At 45.3% G+C, this 14,371-nt stretch overlaps 1 protein-coding gene across 6 annotated transcripts in view; it reads right to left on the reverse strand.

Moving 5' to 3' along the window:
- The window catches only part of ATP7B (ATPase copper transporting beta), a 93,652-nt gene that overhangs the window by 53,802 nt on the left and 25,479 nt on the right, over positions 1–14,371 (reverse strand). For 5 of the 6 annotated variants that reach the window (XM_037799958.1, XM_037799956.1, XM_037799957.1 and 2 more), the window contains exons 2-3: positions 4,951–6,193; positions 624–881 (exon numbers count right to left, since the gene is read on the reverse strand). In XM_037799958.1, the coding sequence (XP_037655886.1) occupies positions 624–881; positions 4,951–6,148 (1,456 nt within the window). In that variant the 5' untranslated portion in view covers positions 6,149–6,193. Of the gene's footprint in view, positions 1–623; positions 882–1,422; positions 1,491–3,052; positions 3,190–4,950; positions 6,194–14,371 lie in introns of those variants that run through there. The other variant, XM_037799959.1, reaches the window with a different exon arrangement.

The raw sequence follows: 14,371 nt of genomic DNA on the forward strand, positions 1-14,371 counted from the left end.
CGATTTCAGAATGGTTGATCTAGAGCTCCAGGAAGATTCAAGCCTAGTGAACAAGAGATCGGAGGAAGGTGTCATCAGGGCAGAAAGACACGAGCAGCCACTGGGAGGAAGAAAGAGAGAAAGTGACACAGATGGCAAGGCAAAGTCAGGTGAAGATACTTCCCAGACAAAAAGCGAGGGCTGCATTTCTGTTGCGCTTTCAAGTTTAAGAGACAGTGTTGGAAATGTGACCTGGCGGACAACACTTTGGCATTTCTGTGCCATCCGATGGTTTACAGGAACAATGGGACGGAATATTTGAAATGGGAACTTCTCCACAAAGGGACTGGGGGGAAATAGAAAATAAATACTATAACAAGCTAATTGAGGAATGTGCCATGACCTTTTAAACTGGATTTCCCATGACTAACTTACTCGGTGATATATTTTATCCCTAACAAATTAAATGCCTCCTAAAACAGAACGCCAATTGCCCGGAATGCTAGGCAAACATCTGCGCGATCATACGATGAACTTCCTCCCAGGCTCTCAGTGCTGCCGACAGGCAGTCACTGAAGACTTGGGGCAACACTGAGGCCCCGTTTTGCCGACTCCCCAGAGTAGCAGGGACTCAGGCTTCTCACCGGCTTCCTTCTGCAGACTCCTCTCTATGCTGGACACACAGGATGCACAGGTCATGCCTGTGATCTGCAGAAAGCACTTCTGCGGCGGCACTGCTCCAGAGGCCTGCGGGGACTCGGATGAGGGGCCGGGGCTGTGGTTTTCAGGGGGGCCCCCGGCGTGGGGAGCCACTCCCTGCCTGGCCACATCTTTGGCCTCTGTGGTTTGCCCCAGGGAACTCCCAACACCGTGGTTTCCACCATGGCCGCCAGGAGCGTGTTCTAGGATAAAACGCCAGAAATGATTCAAATTAGAACGGATCTTTTATTTTTCCAGGAACAGTAAATTCAGAACTGACAATATTCGGATCAGCGTTCTTGGAGAGGTTACACGGGGTCTGGGGTTTCCATCACTGCCTCTCCCTCCTCCAAACCACAGACAAAGGCATATGAATACAGACATATAAAAATACACCCATACTTCAAGAATAGATTATTCTGCTTCACCTCAGCAGGAAAGTTCCCCACTTCTTAAAGACTAATGTCATCAGACTGGGCACACCCGGACAATCCGGAATAACCGCCCCCTCCCCTACCTCACAGTCCACTCCCCTAATCACACCAGCAAAGCCCCTTTTGTAAGGTAATGAGATCATGGGTTCCGGGGATCAGGGTGTGGATATCTTTGGGGGTTGTGGTCTGCCACCACACACCAACCGGCCTGCGTAACTAACACCAGATAAAGATAGAACATTTTCATCTTCACCCCATACTATTCTGATGACACAAAATGCCCTCATGCACATGCAGAAAAGACAATTACCTCATTTAACAATGGGCTCTCATTATTCTGAAACCCACAGCTGCAGAAGAGAGAAGACTGGCCGTAACCTGCAGTGACAACGGACCGTGACTTTTGGGTTTCTCTACTGAAAAAAAACTCACACCTGGGGACGTTTCACTCATTTTCTGAAAAGTGCTAAAACAACTTCAACTTGTTTTAAGAATGCAGGCATTTGAGACTTGATGCATCTTCACTGAAGACCACTCCAGGACCCTCCCCACAGAGTCCGAGAGCAGAGATCACCACCTATACCCAACAGCACGGGCTTAGGCTCCTGGACTTTGTCATTGCTCAGAATGAGTCCGTCCGTGGACCTCACACTGCCTCCACACTCCCCCAGCACCCAGAATAGAGACTGCTACACTGCAAGCCCTCCAAAAATATAAGCTGAATGAAGGCGTGGTCTTACCGAGCATTCACTTTGCCACACATTAGCCTGTTTGATGCTCAGATGCCCTCTCAGGTAGATATTTCTTTTATCTCCACTTTACAGACAAGGGAGCTAAGGCTCAAGGCCTAGCTCTCAGCACTGGGTTGTTAGTTCTGAACTTCCAAACACCGTCCGTGGATCCAAAGCCTTCCCGCTTTGGGTAATCTCTTGGGTTTCCACTCCATTCCCTGAAGTATCTTTGTAATTAGTCCCCTGTATTTAAATTCTCTCCTCTGATCTACCCTGGGACCCTACATGGCTATTATTTTCTTTCTCTTTCATTTCCTTCACAAGCACCTACTATGTGCTGAGTGCTAGTGGTTCAAAGGAGGGATGAATCATTTCTGGTTTGAAGATGGTCCTCAAGGAGCTCCTAGTCTATCTGGAATAACCAATCAAATACAAATAATACACTATTAGCATTTAAACAGCTATGACAGATGTCACATGGATGACTTCTCCTAAATTAGGAATTGCCAGTGAAATACAGGACACCCAGTTGATTTTGAATTTCAAGTCAGCGACAAATAAATTTTTGGTATGATTATGTCCCAAATATTGCCCGGGGCATATTTATACCAAAAATTATCCACTGTGTATCTGAAATTCAAATTTAACTAAATGTCCCTCAGTTATTTTTAGTTGGCTAAATCTGGTATCCTAAATACATCTTGGCTAAGTATTATTCCCATAAATCTGCCCAATTAAAGTCACTGCTCCTCTCTCTGTGAGTTTACTAAGTCAAATCCAATTCATCTGTAATGCATGGCACAATGTTAATTTCTTTTTACTGCCTATAACTTGATTCCACTGTTAAAAAGATGTTAAACCTTACACAAACAAGGCAGATGTTGACCCTCTACTACATTTCTAAACTTCTGAGTTACAGGATTTACTGTTCTATTGTGTTTCCTTGTTGATTTTTGCTTTTTTAAAAAAAAATTCCTTCCTGAAACTTAATAAGAAAGACCAAGTACAGAATGTAGCCAAGCCACACCACATGACTACACATTTCCTTTAATGGCGTGTGTATGTGCAGAGAAGGGCGTGGAAAATATCACAATATAGCAAAATGTTCAAGGGGAAGCACCATATCTCGTATATCGTAGCTTGAATCTTGGTGGCCACGGGAGACTTCATGTGGGAAAACAGAGCCTGCCCCATCAGCCCAGGGCTCACCTGCAGCCGTGAGCTCCAGCTGAAAAGGGTGAACTAGTCCAGTCTACAGATTTGTACATAGGCCCAGGACCGGTACCTCAGGATCTAAAGGGTTAAGAGATACCACACATGCGGCTGTGCCTCACAAAACACAGCACCAGCCCCTGGGTGTCCCCTCCTGCCTTATCTCAACCTCTCCCAACCACCCTGTCCCCCAGAGCTCTCACACCAGGCGTCCAGTGAGCGGCCTCCTGCCATGGAAACCCGAGTGACAACTGCTCAGGCCTCAGCTTCCTGGGGCCCGGAGCTGCTTTCCAAGTCCCCAGGTCCTTTGTCAGTAGACTTGTCTCGACTTGCCCCTTCCTTCCACACAGATGCCATGGAGCTCCTCTCTTGGCTCCTTCCCCATCTCCCGCTCTCACCTAACTTAAAACTATCAGCCCAGGGCTGACAGCCAGACTCTGAGCCTTAGCTCCCTCGTCTGCAAAATGGAGATAAGACCTTCCTGGGCCCTCTCCTCTCCCACGGCTGCCACTATGCAGATCAGCATTTCCAGGTCCACCCTCTCCTCCGAATCCAAGACCCGCACATCCAGCCAGGGGCTCACCCTCTCCCGTCTCTCTCACGCACTCCTTTACCTGATGCCATGCTTGGTGGATCTGTCCTCCCGAGTGTCGTTCACACCCATCTGTGCTCTCCAACCCCACGTCATTCCCCACCCAGCCTCCAGAGGGTCTCCCTGCCTCCGAGCCATACTGGAACATCAGAGTGGGCTTCCTCTGCTTTGACTCCGCCACGGCTCCCCCAGCCTCGACCACCAAGCCCACACTACCCCGCTCGGCAGGCCAGGGGCTTTGAGTGTGGCCACAGCCACCCGCCAGCCATCCTCTTGCTTCGGACACTCTGCCCAGCCCTCTGAGCTTCCTCTGGGGCCCCGAGGCCACTGTACAGGCCACTTCCTCTGCTTCTCACTTGCCTGGGTCTCCCCTTCCCTGGCCCATTCATCCTTCCAGAAGCAACTCTGGAGACATCCTCCCAGGAGAGCTTCTTCCTGAGCCCCCCAAGTCTGGTTCAGGGGCCCCACCCCTGGGCAGGTCCCACAGGACCCACGTCCCCCCGGCCCAGGACTCGTCCTGCTGCACTGAAACGGTCCACTCCTGCTCTGCCCGCTCACTGCAGCACAAGCTCTTGGAAGAGACCGTGTCCTACTCGTCCAATAGCCCCACGACTAGCACAGGGCCTGCCGCATGGCAGAAACACAGCAGGTGTCAAAATGATGTGGCTTCTGCAGAACTCTCAAGAAGGGAAGTAAAGAGAGAACAAGAGGCCAGTGAACAGCCTCTGGCTGGTGGGCAATGAGGAGGAGGGTGCAGGTCTGGTTGCCACCCTGGGAACTCTGCCCAGTGACGGGACATTGAGGTACGAGGTGCCCTGCCTGGGGAGGACTGTCTCACCCACCCATCCTTTCTGCAGCCATCAAGAACAAGGGAAACCGCCCCACTCCCACTGTCAACACAACAGTCTCCGGGAGCTGGGACGAAGGTCCTGCAGCTGTTACCGTTATCTTGCTTTGTTTAAAACAGCAGAAAAGTCTTTGGACAAGGTGATGGCAGTTCCTTTGGTGAGAGAAGGGCCTGATGTTGCAGCAGTACTCTCGTTAGAGCACAGAATCAGAATTCTCTCCACAAAAGAAGCCAAAAATCCAAGGAGCTTGGCATTCCAATCCCAGCTACATGAGAGGCAAAATCTTTCCTCCATCCTGCAAACAGACCACGTGAGGACAAGCTGCAGACTTTTGTGGACGCCACTGACGTGGGACACAGTGAGTATGGGCTGTGCAACTGTCAGGCCCCATGTTGTGAAGCACAAAGAGAAAAGGCGACGACCCAGCATGTGCTCTGAACATGCCAACTACGTACCGGAAAGGACTGAAGCCTCGAATCCCATGTCTTCCACAGCAGCTCTGAGCTCTTCCGGGCCAGTCACAGAGGGATCATAGAGAATGGTGACCGTCCGTTCAGCCGTGGAGACGGACACTCTCTGCACCCCTTCCCGTTGGGAGATGACGCCCTTGACGGCCTGGACACAGGACGAACAGCTCATGCCAGCAGCCGCCAGCACCACAGTCCTGCAAGCGCCTGGCGCCTGGCTGCCCCGGGGGGAGCGGGAAGAACGGCCTTCAGAAAACCTGGCGTCCGGCAGGCGATCTGGCCCACTCCCTTCTGCTCCATCGGGAAGAGAAACTTTAAAGTTGCCAGGTGGAAGGGCCTCAATGGCCTCCTGCAGGACCGATGGGGAGATGTGAGCAGGGTCAAAGTGGACCTGGGCAGCTCTGTTTTCCAAGGACACCTGGATACGCTGAACCCCAGGGAGCTGACCTATATTTTCTTCGATATTCAAGACACAAGACTTACAGTGCATTCCATCTATGCGCAGTTGCATGGCGACCACATGGCTTCCTCGCTCTCCCCGGGGCTCAGCATCATTGAAACTCTGGTGGGCAGAAGCTGAAGGTCTCTTTGGGTTTGCGTTTTGTAACCGCCCTATATCAATTGGCCCCAGGCTTAAGGGAGCTGTTTTGTTCTTGATGGTGGCCTCGAATCCCATGTCACTTAACTGGTCCCTGATGTCCTCGGGCTGGATAACACAAGGCTGGTAAGTGACCACTGCCTCCTGGGTGCTGAGTGACACCCGGACTCGCACCACGCCCTGCAGCTTCCCGATTTTGCCCTCGATGGAGCTGACACAGGACTGGCAGGTCATGCCCTCCACCCGGAGTTTGACCACGGCCTCCCCGGCGGGTGAGGATCTGGAGGGCCAGGAGGCAGCCCTTCCCTCCGCGACGCTGGCCTCGTAGCCCAGGTCCTCGATGTGACGGCAAACCTCCTGCAAGCTGACGGCCGAAGGCACATAGCTCACTGTTGCGCGGCCCTGCTCCAAGGAAACCCTGATGTCCATGATGCCTTCCACGCTGGAAATCCTGTCCTCAATGGACTTCACACACGACTGGCAAGTCATGCCCAAAATGCTGACAGTGCCGGTGGCCGTCTGGGATGGGCGCGTGCTGTCGGGGCTGCCTTCGAAGCAGACATTGTCAAAGGCAAAGCGCTGCTTCATTTCCGGTTCCCAGGTGTGAGCAGGCCAAGGACGTTTAGATGAGATCTGGAAGGAAAATAAATAACATTTGTAGTCTTTGGAACTAAGCATTTCCTTCAAATATCCCAACTTGTCTGTCACAGAGAAAATGGAAAACAATGGCATTGGTGGCAACCTATTCCAAGAGAACATGATCATATAAGATATCACTTATAAAATGAAAGGGCTTGGTAATTATAACCATTATAAAAATGTACTATCATAAATTATAACTAATGTTCCACACCAATGCCAGGTATTGGTGGTGAGGCAGTTTATGGTAATACAATAAATTATGCATGATTGGTATGTCAATGCACAACTTCTCTAATAAACAAAAAAATCTTTTTTAAATATAATGTAAGAAATAATGGGGAAAAAAAAATGAAAGGGCTCAGATGGGTTCTTTTAGCTCTGACATTTCTGTGATTCTGAACCTGGAAGTCAATCATCTGCCAACTTTAATGAACTGTTTTTTGTTCTTTGACCTAGAAAACCTGGTGGGTTCTGTAGGAAAGAAGGAAAGCATGATGTGACTCATGTGCAGAGAACACAGCAGGGCAGAGAGGATAGTGGCCCCCACAGGGAGGGCATGGGGGTCCCTGGAGAGCCCCCGCCCCTCTGCCTGATACCTGAAATTTCCCCCACAGAACTTGGGTTCCTTTAGCTCCAACTTTGAGTGTCCTGCTGCAATGCAAACACCCAGAGCAGGCAACACTTCGAAGGGGTGGCTGGCTGCTCTCTCGTCAGGGCTTACATGAGCTCAGCAACCTCAGGGCATGGGCTAGATCCCCCAGGGTCCAATCTGTAGGGGCCAGGATGCCTGTGAAAGAAGGAATGGAGGCAAGTTCTCTGGAAGCAAGGGGAGAGGAGCCTGCATGGCAGGGCCAGGTGGGAGAGAAGCAGGAAAAACAGGAAGTTGAGCTTAATAAGGAACTTCACAGTCCGCCTCAGGCTGAGTGCCTTTGCCCTCCTGGCTGTGGGGCAGTTGCAGCCATTACCTAAAACTGCAGGGGCTTCACTTAATTAAATGCCTATTTTCTTAGTGTACCACAGTACAAGCATTTGTGATTTCTTCACACCGTGATGCATCCTCAGCTGTACTATCAACCAGACAAAAAGGTTTCCTCTCACAGCCTCCCTGCCTTGCCACTCTCTTAGTGCGACCCAGTTTTATACCAGTAATATTAGATATATGTTTTGGAATTCTGGACAAAGGCCTTTAAATATAATACATGACAAATAGCAAGCTTCTCTCCATCATATACAATCCTACCCTTCCTCAGATGAATCTGAATTGCAATGAATGGATCTTCTCCATTTCCTTGTTCCTTGTGTACAAAACATAAATATTTCTAACTCGGCCTTTTGAGCAGCTTAACTAGAAGGTTTAAATAACTTTTTAAACAGAGACTATAAATGCTTATCTGTATATCCATAAAGGAAACCAGAAGCCAGTTTTTGATGAATAATACAAAGAATTGTTTTTTAAAATGTTCACTGTAGCATTTCCTAGGAGAGTAGAGGAAAAAAAGGAATAATTAGGTAACATTGAGATAGCAAGTAAGTATGGATTAGCCCATGTTAGTCCGTATGAGAGGACAACCGGATAGCCACTGGGAAACCCATTTGGAAAAATATAAATTGGGAACCTATGTATCAAAAAAAATTTCAGATAGATCAAAGATTAAGATGTAAAATATGGAATTATAAACATAATAGAAGAAAACACAGGAGAAAAACCTATTATAATCTGAGTAGGGAAAGCTTAAATATGACCCCCTCCAAAAAAAAAATCTAGAAGTTATAAAAGACTACAAATGCAATAAGGGAAAGAAAGTACTCAAACGAAGTCAAAAGATACAAGAAGTTGGGAAAAACATTTGCTTCACATAGCACATTAATGCCATATGTGTCTTAATAAAGCTAATTTCTTTAATATGTAAAGAGTTCCTTCAAAGAAGAAAATGGCCAGGAACCCAAAAGAAAAAGAAGACAGTTTATTGAAAAGGAAATGCGAATGGCTTTTAAACATATGAAAACTAATATTAAGGAGAAATGTAATACAATGGGATTTGAGAATGCCTATTATCCCACATATTCATTAATACTATGCAACTATTACTATTAAAAAAACTTTCCAATTTAATAGAATATCTGTTCTATTTTGCATTTATTTGATTCCTGAGACTATTTTTCTGTATGCTTTTAATTGTTCTCATGCTTTGTTCATTTATTATTGGGATCTTGGCAATTTTCTCATGAATGAATAAACTCTATTAGCCTTTTGTCATGTTTTTGCAGATTTAGTCCCAATCTGACCTTTAGATTTTTATAATATTCTCTTTAGCATGTAGAAGTGTTTTTAAATGTAAAAATATTACATAAGAAATACATGTACTTTGAATGAAAATCAGAAAAGAGATACAAAAAGCAAAAAGAAAATTAAAATCATCCATTGTCCCCCCATTCTAAGGAAACCAGTATCAACATTTTGGGACAGTGTGTGTGTGTACTTTTTTTTTTTTAGTGTGTTTTGAATATAGAATTCTAAAACTTCCTAACTTTTCCATAATACACTATAAACATCTTTTACATGTAAAATATTATGCTAATGGATATACTGAATTTGCTATTTGAATATGTCATTTATTTAACTGGTCTTCTGTTGATGTATATGAAGTTATTTCTTACTTCTAACCATTAAAAGCAATACTGCAAAGAGAAAAGAAAAGATATGTAACATTGTAACTGCACTGTGGTGTAGTTTGTCACCCATCAAACTGCCCATCGATGCAAATTCACATACTCTTTGGTCCAGTAACTCTACTTAGAATTTATCCAATAAATATACTTGTTTGTGTGCAAAAAGAACCATGCAACAAAGATATTAAATGCTAGAAAAAACTTGAAACAACATAAATGTCCATCAATAAGAGGCTGGTTGATTAAATTATGGCACAGTCATACAATGCAATACTTCTTGGCGCTTAAAAAGAATGAGGCAGCACTATACATACTGAAATAGCCTGATATCTAACATATTATTCAGTGAGAAAAGCAAGGCACAGAATATGCAAGATATACAGCATGTGTTTCAGTTATCTATTGCTGCATGACAAACCAAATTCAGCAGCTTATAACAAAAGCTCACAGTTTTTCAATGTGGACAGGGACGGGTGGGGAAAGCTCCTGCCTGCTCCACATAGCATCTGGGGCGGCTTGAATGGGGCAGGAAGATCTGCTTCCAAGAAGAGGGTCCGTTCACACGGTGGGCAAGTTTACACTGGCTGCTGGCTAGAGGTCCGCAGAGACCGTTGATGGGGAGCTGGGTTCTCCTCCGTCTAGCCTCACCACCTGGGTAGGTTGGACATCTCAAAATTGGTGGCTCCCGGTTCCAAGAGGGAATGTCCTAATAGTGCAAGCACTCGCCACGCCTCCGCTGGCATCACACATGCCAGTTCCCCATTAGCCAGAGGCCGTCACCTGGCTACACTCTGCATCCATAGGTAAGGTTTGAATGCAGGTTCACCAGGAGGGTCCCCCAAATAGCAGTCACAGAATCCTACCACCATAGGGTGAAGAAAAAGAATATCGGACACATAGATGCTTCTATCTGCACGGACTATCTCTGAAATAAACGCATAAGGAAGCAGCAGACTTTGAGGAGGACTGGGCAGCTGGCAGGATGAGATGATTTGGGTACAGGAGTGGGAAGTCTTACCTGTCACTGTACGATTTATTACAAAATGTACACGTACTACCTAACGTAAAAATATTTAATGAATTTAAAAACTAAAATAAAACAACACGAGCACGCAGGAGATCCAGAACAGTGCTTTACTAGTAGCTTGTGTTATTTAAATATTTAAATGAAAAGGAACAAGAGATAAAGGAAAAACTCAGAAGAGGACGTTCACTCTAGTAAGTAGAAGCCGCATCCCCACAATAAGACGCGACCCATCAGCCACCACTAATGATTCATTTCCCAGCTTCTTTTTCTTGGTTCTAGTCCTAGTTACAACCCGCCAAACCCCAAGCCACAAGGCTGGCTATTATCCCCTGCAGTGTTGCTTCTGTGTTTCTACCAAAAGCATTTGCAGAAGTGTTGGAAGCTGTTTGTAGCAAACAATACCCAGAGGCTCCCGCCACAAGACAGGCAGGTTTCTAAGGACAAGCAGTAACGGAAGAAAAAGCTTTGCAGAAACAACTTCATGAAACACCAGAGTATCTGTTGTTTTATGTTTTATGTGCAACTCCTATGTGTTTTATGTGTATGGTATTTGGAGAGTTTTTAAGTGTAGACGCATGCATGCTTGTAATTTAGTTCTTGAAGACAATCTTTTAAAAAGTCAGAAACCAAAAAATCCAGAAACAATCGCCCCGCAGAAAGTGGCTGTGGCCACAAATTGGAGGGCAACACTAACAGGTATCCAGCTGAAGGGCCACTGGTCATTTCTGAGGCCTCTTAGTTATGCCTGGGTTCCCAGCACCCCCAGTAGAATACCACTAGCCCCCTTCTCCTTGAGACTTATTTCATAAACTCTGAAGCGGGGTATAACTTCAGTTCTTAACTTACGAGTCAGAAGTGTTACATGGGCATGCAAATTTCCAATATATAATCTCCACTCCATATATCTGAACTCACATGCAATTCAAAAAAGTCAACATACAGAAACGTCCTCATTCATATGTACATATAGTGTCCAATAATTGCAAATAGTTAATAATTCTGAGTGTTTTTTTTAACAGGGTGGCATTGTACATCCCTAATGCTTAAGATAGTTTTATAAGTAGGGGTTATCTCCATTTTAACTGTTGAAACAGACTCAGAGGTTTATCCCAGTCACAAACCAATTTAAGTGGCAGAGCTGGGATTTATATCCAACAGAAGAGTCCGGTGGGCTCTCAATATTTTTTAAACAACTTTGAAGGTTAATTTTTCTTTTTAGCCAATCAACTCACATCACTCACAAGAAGGGCCTGGAATGCAGACAAGCAAAATGAAGAAAACGTAACAAAGAAAAACAGCCATATGCCCCCTGCCCAGTAACAACCACGCTAGCCAGGACCATGGGAGATGAGGGGCATGGTCAGGACTGGGGAGCCCGGTTGCCTGAGCCCAAGTGCGGCTTCACCCCTTGATGTCTGCCAGAAAAATGAGAGCAGGTGTCAGCATTCACTCTGCTCTCCCCAGTACTCCGAGCTGCAAGTGCACCCGAGGCACCATCCTCGCCCGAGAAGGCAGACCACAGCAGCAGGGGCCGGGGCTCCCGGACAGGTGCACCATCCTGAATACACTTTGAACGAGTCACCGCCTTCCCTGGCCTTATCTGAGAATTGCCCGGATGTCACGGACTCCTGGGGGAGGAGGTAGAAGGGACTGCCTGACTCAAGAGAGGACTCACCAAACCAGCCCAGGCAGACAGGTGTCGGAGCCTCTAAAACCCTCACTGAGGAAGAGTCAATGTCCCCATGTGAAACCTATATGGATATGGACATGCAGGGGCATGTACTTATGCATTAATAAAATTGAGGTTATCTTTGTGTGAGTTATAATAATTAAAATAATTACGTTATATAATAATTATATAATTTTCATTTATTTTCTGAATATAATTTTTTCCAAATGTTAAAACTTTAAAAAGCAAACAAGTATTACTTTTATAATCAGAAAACAAATTGTTTTTTTGTTTTTTTTTCAGTGTCTCTAAGGCAAGGAAGAAAACATTTTGTTAGACCATCCTTATATAAGCGACAATATTAATTTTTTAACTCCCTTACCCCTCTACCTGCATCCTCTGGTAACTCTAATCTACTGTCTCTAAGAATCTGCTATTTCCAGATATTTCCTATAAGTGAAACCATACAGTATTTGTTCTTATGTGCCTTTTTTATTTCATCGAACACGTTTTGAAGGTTCGTCCACATTGTCACATGTATCAGAACTTCATTTCTTCTTATGGCTGAATAATATTGCATTGTATGGACAGACCATATAGTATTTATAAATTCTTCTGCGATGGTCACTTGGGTTGCTTCCTCCTTTTTGCTATCGGGAATAATGCCGCCACGAACGCTGGTGTACAAGTACCTGTTTGAGTCCTTGTTCAAATCTCTTTGGGTATATACCTAGGAGTGGGATTGCCGGGCCATATGGTAATTCTATATTTAACTGAAAGCTAAGGAGACTTAAATGTTTCATAACGAATGACTACGATGACAGACATCGCCTCGTTTGATCTTCAAAAGCAGTCTAGGCAGGCAGGGCACTTATTTTCCCCCATTTTACTGGATAAGGAAAACTAGTCATTAAGACCAGTGTGCACACCGTCCCCCTTCTCCCCCAGCCCCTTTACCCTGTCCTTTAACCTGTTTCTCAAAGGTCCAGAGAGAGAGCCTCCAGAGATACCAGTTAAAATTTACTTAAAAAGCAAACTGACCCCAACTGTGGCATGCATTTGAACACTACTCAAGCCCCCTGCGTGCCTGGGCTGTGTGTGGACTGTGCACTTCCTAGGTAATTCTGTGCAAATTTGACTATTTGACCACCTGTTTCCTTCCCTAGACCACAGCAGTGAGAGAATATGAACACTTACTGAGAAACTAGACAAAGCATACCTAATACTTGCCTGGGGGAAAAAAATGAGTAAAATCAACAAACCTCAATACATACATACATTTGTTGTTTTCTACATACCACAAAATAAAATTAAGAAATTCACACATTCTGAGGCCATGGTAACCTATTCCAGAAGCACTTTACAATATCATCTCAAAGTCCACTCACAATCCCATTCCACACAGCCGTTTCGGAGAATTTTATTGCTTTTAACTTATGTCTACTGTAACGACAATCCCATCAGACTTTTATCCACCAGTAGCACTTTTTTTTCCTGCTGTGGAAGCTTCTCTGATAACACTGGGTATTTCAGGCCTCTCCCTAACAAAGACGTTTTAAATGATAGGCCAGTCACTCCCAAGCAGTTTTTGTGTGTTTGAATGTAACAGTCTAAGCCAAAACCATAAGGCCATAATTCCCTGAGGACATGTTCCAGAACTATAAGATCAAGATGTAAAAGAACTACATGAAGTGTGTGAAATACTACCATTGGCTAGGAGTAATGTCAACACCATGATACTAACTTTATTCAAACTTCTGAAATCAACGGACTAGGGATTATTTTTGCTGACAGGTTCAGACTGCATGTGACTGTCAGATCTGATAAAAAATAATGCAGTTGGTATTTTATTGTGTCACACAAAAGTTTACACTTTAATGGCTAATGAATATAGTGGTTTCTGCCCAGAATTATAGGTATGACCAATAAATAAAACACAGATGTATTCCATCTAAAAATGTCTATCACTTAAGCTACTCTATAATTGTACGGTGGGTATTTTCTACTAATTCTCAGAGAAAAAGAAATGCAGGTGGCTGGTTGCAAAGCAATTCTGACTCTCCGGTCAGGTCTGACTCTGTGGATTAAAGGTGCCGCCCCCACAAGACTGCCCTAAGTTCAGAAGCCAGCCATGAATTCAGGGGTTCCCAGGACCACCCTCACTTCCGACCAACTGGCTACAGATGCAGGAGTTCCCACCACAACCTCAGGTCTGAAAATTTGCTAGAACACCTCAAAGAACTCACTGGAAGTGCTCTACTTAGGATTATAGTTTTATTATAGCAAAAAGAATACAAATAAAGAGCCAGAAGAAGAGATGCACAGGGTGAGGTCTGGGAGGGCCCCCAAATGTGAAGACCCCATGTCCTCTCCCCAGTGAGTCAGGACACATCACCTCTCGGCACATCAGGGAGGCACTCCGAGCTTTGGGGGCCCAGAGGTTTTAATGGGGTTTCATCAATGGCCTCCCGGCTGAACTCAATTGCGGGTCCCCTACCCCTCCCTGAGAGCAGACTTAAAGCTTCAACCCTCAATCAAAAGGTGGGCCTTTCAGGTGTGGTCAGCCGGCCACGTGAGTCATCTCATTAGCATAACTATCCAGGGTGATGTGGACCCACCTTGAATAACAGCTATTCCTGCGGGGAAATTCCAAAGATCTCCCAGGACTGGGGCAAGTTCTTTACCCTACAGCACTGATAAACCTTTTAAAAAGAATTACTAAAATACAAATTAAAACAAGATCTGACTTTCACCCAATAGGCAGGTAAAGATTTAGAAATCTGACGATACACAGTAAGCAAAA

This window comes from Choloepus didactylus, chromosome 12 (genome assembly GCF_015220235.1).
Source record: "Choloepus didactylus isolate mChoDid1 chromosome 12, mChoDid1.pri, whole genome shotgun sequence".
Taxonomy (NCBI): domain Eukaryota; kingdom Metazoa; phylum Chordata; class Mammalia; order Pilosa; family Megalonychidae; genus Choloepus; species Choloepus didactylus.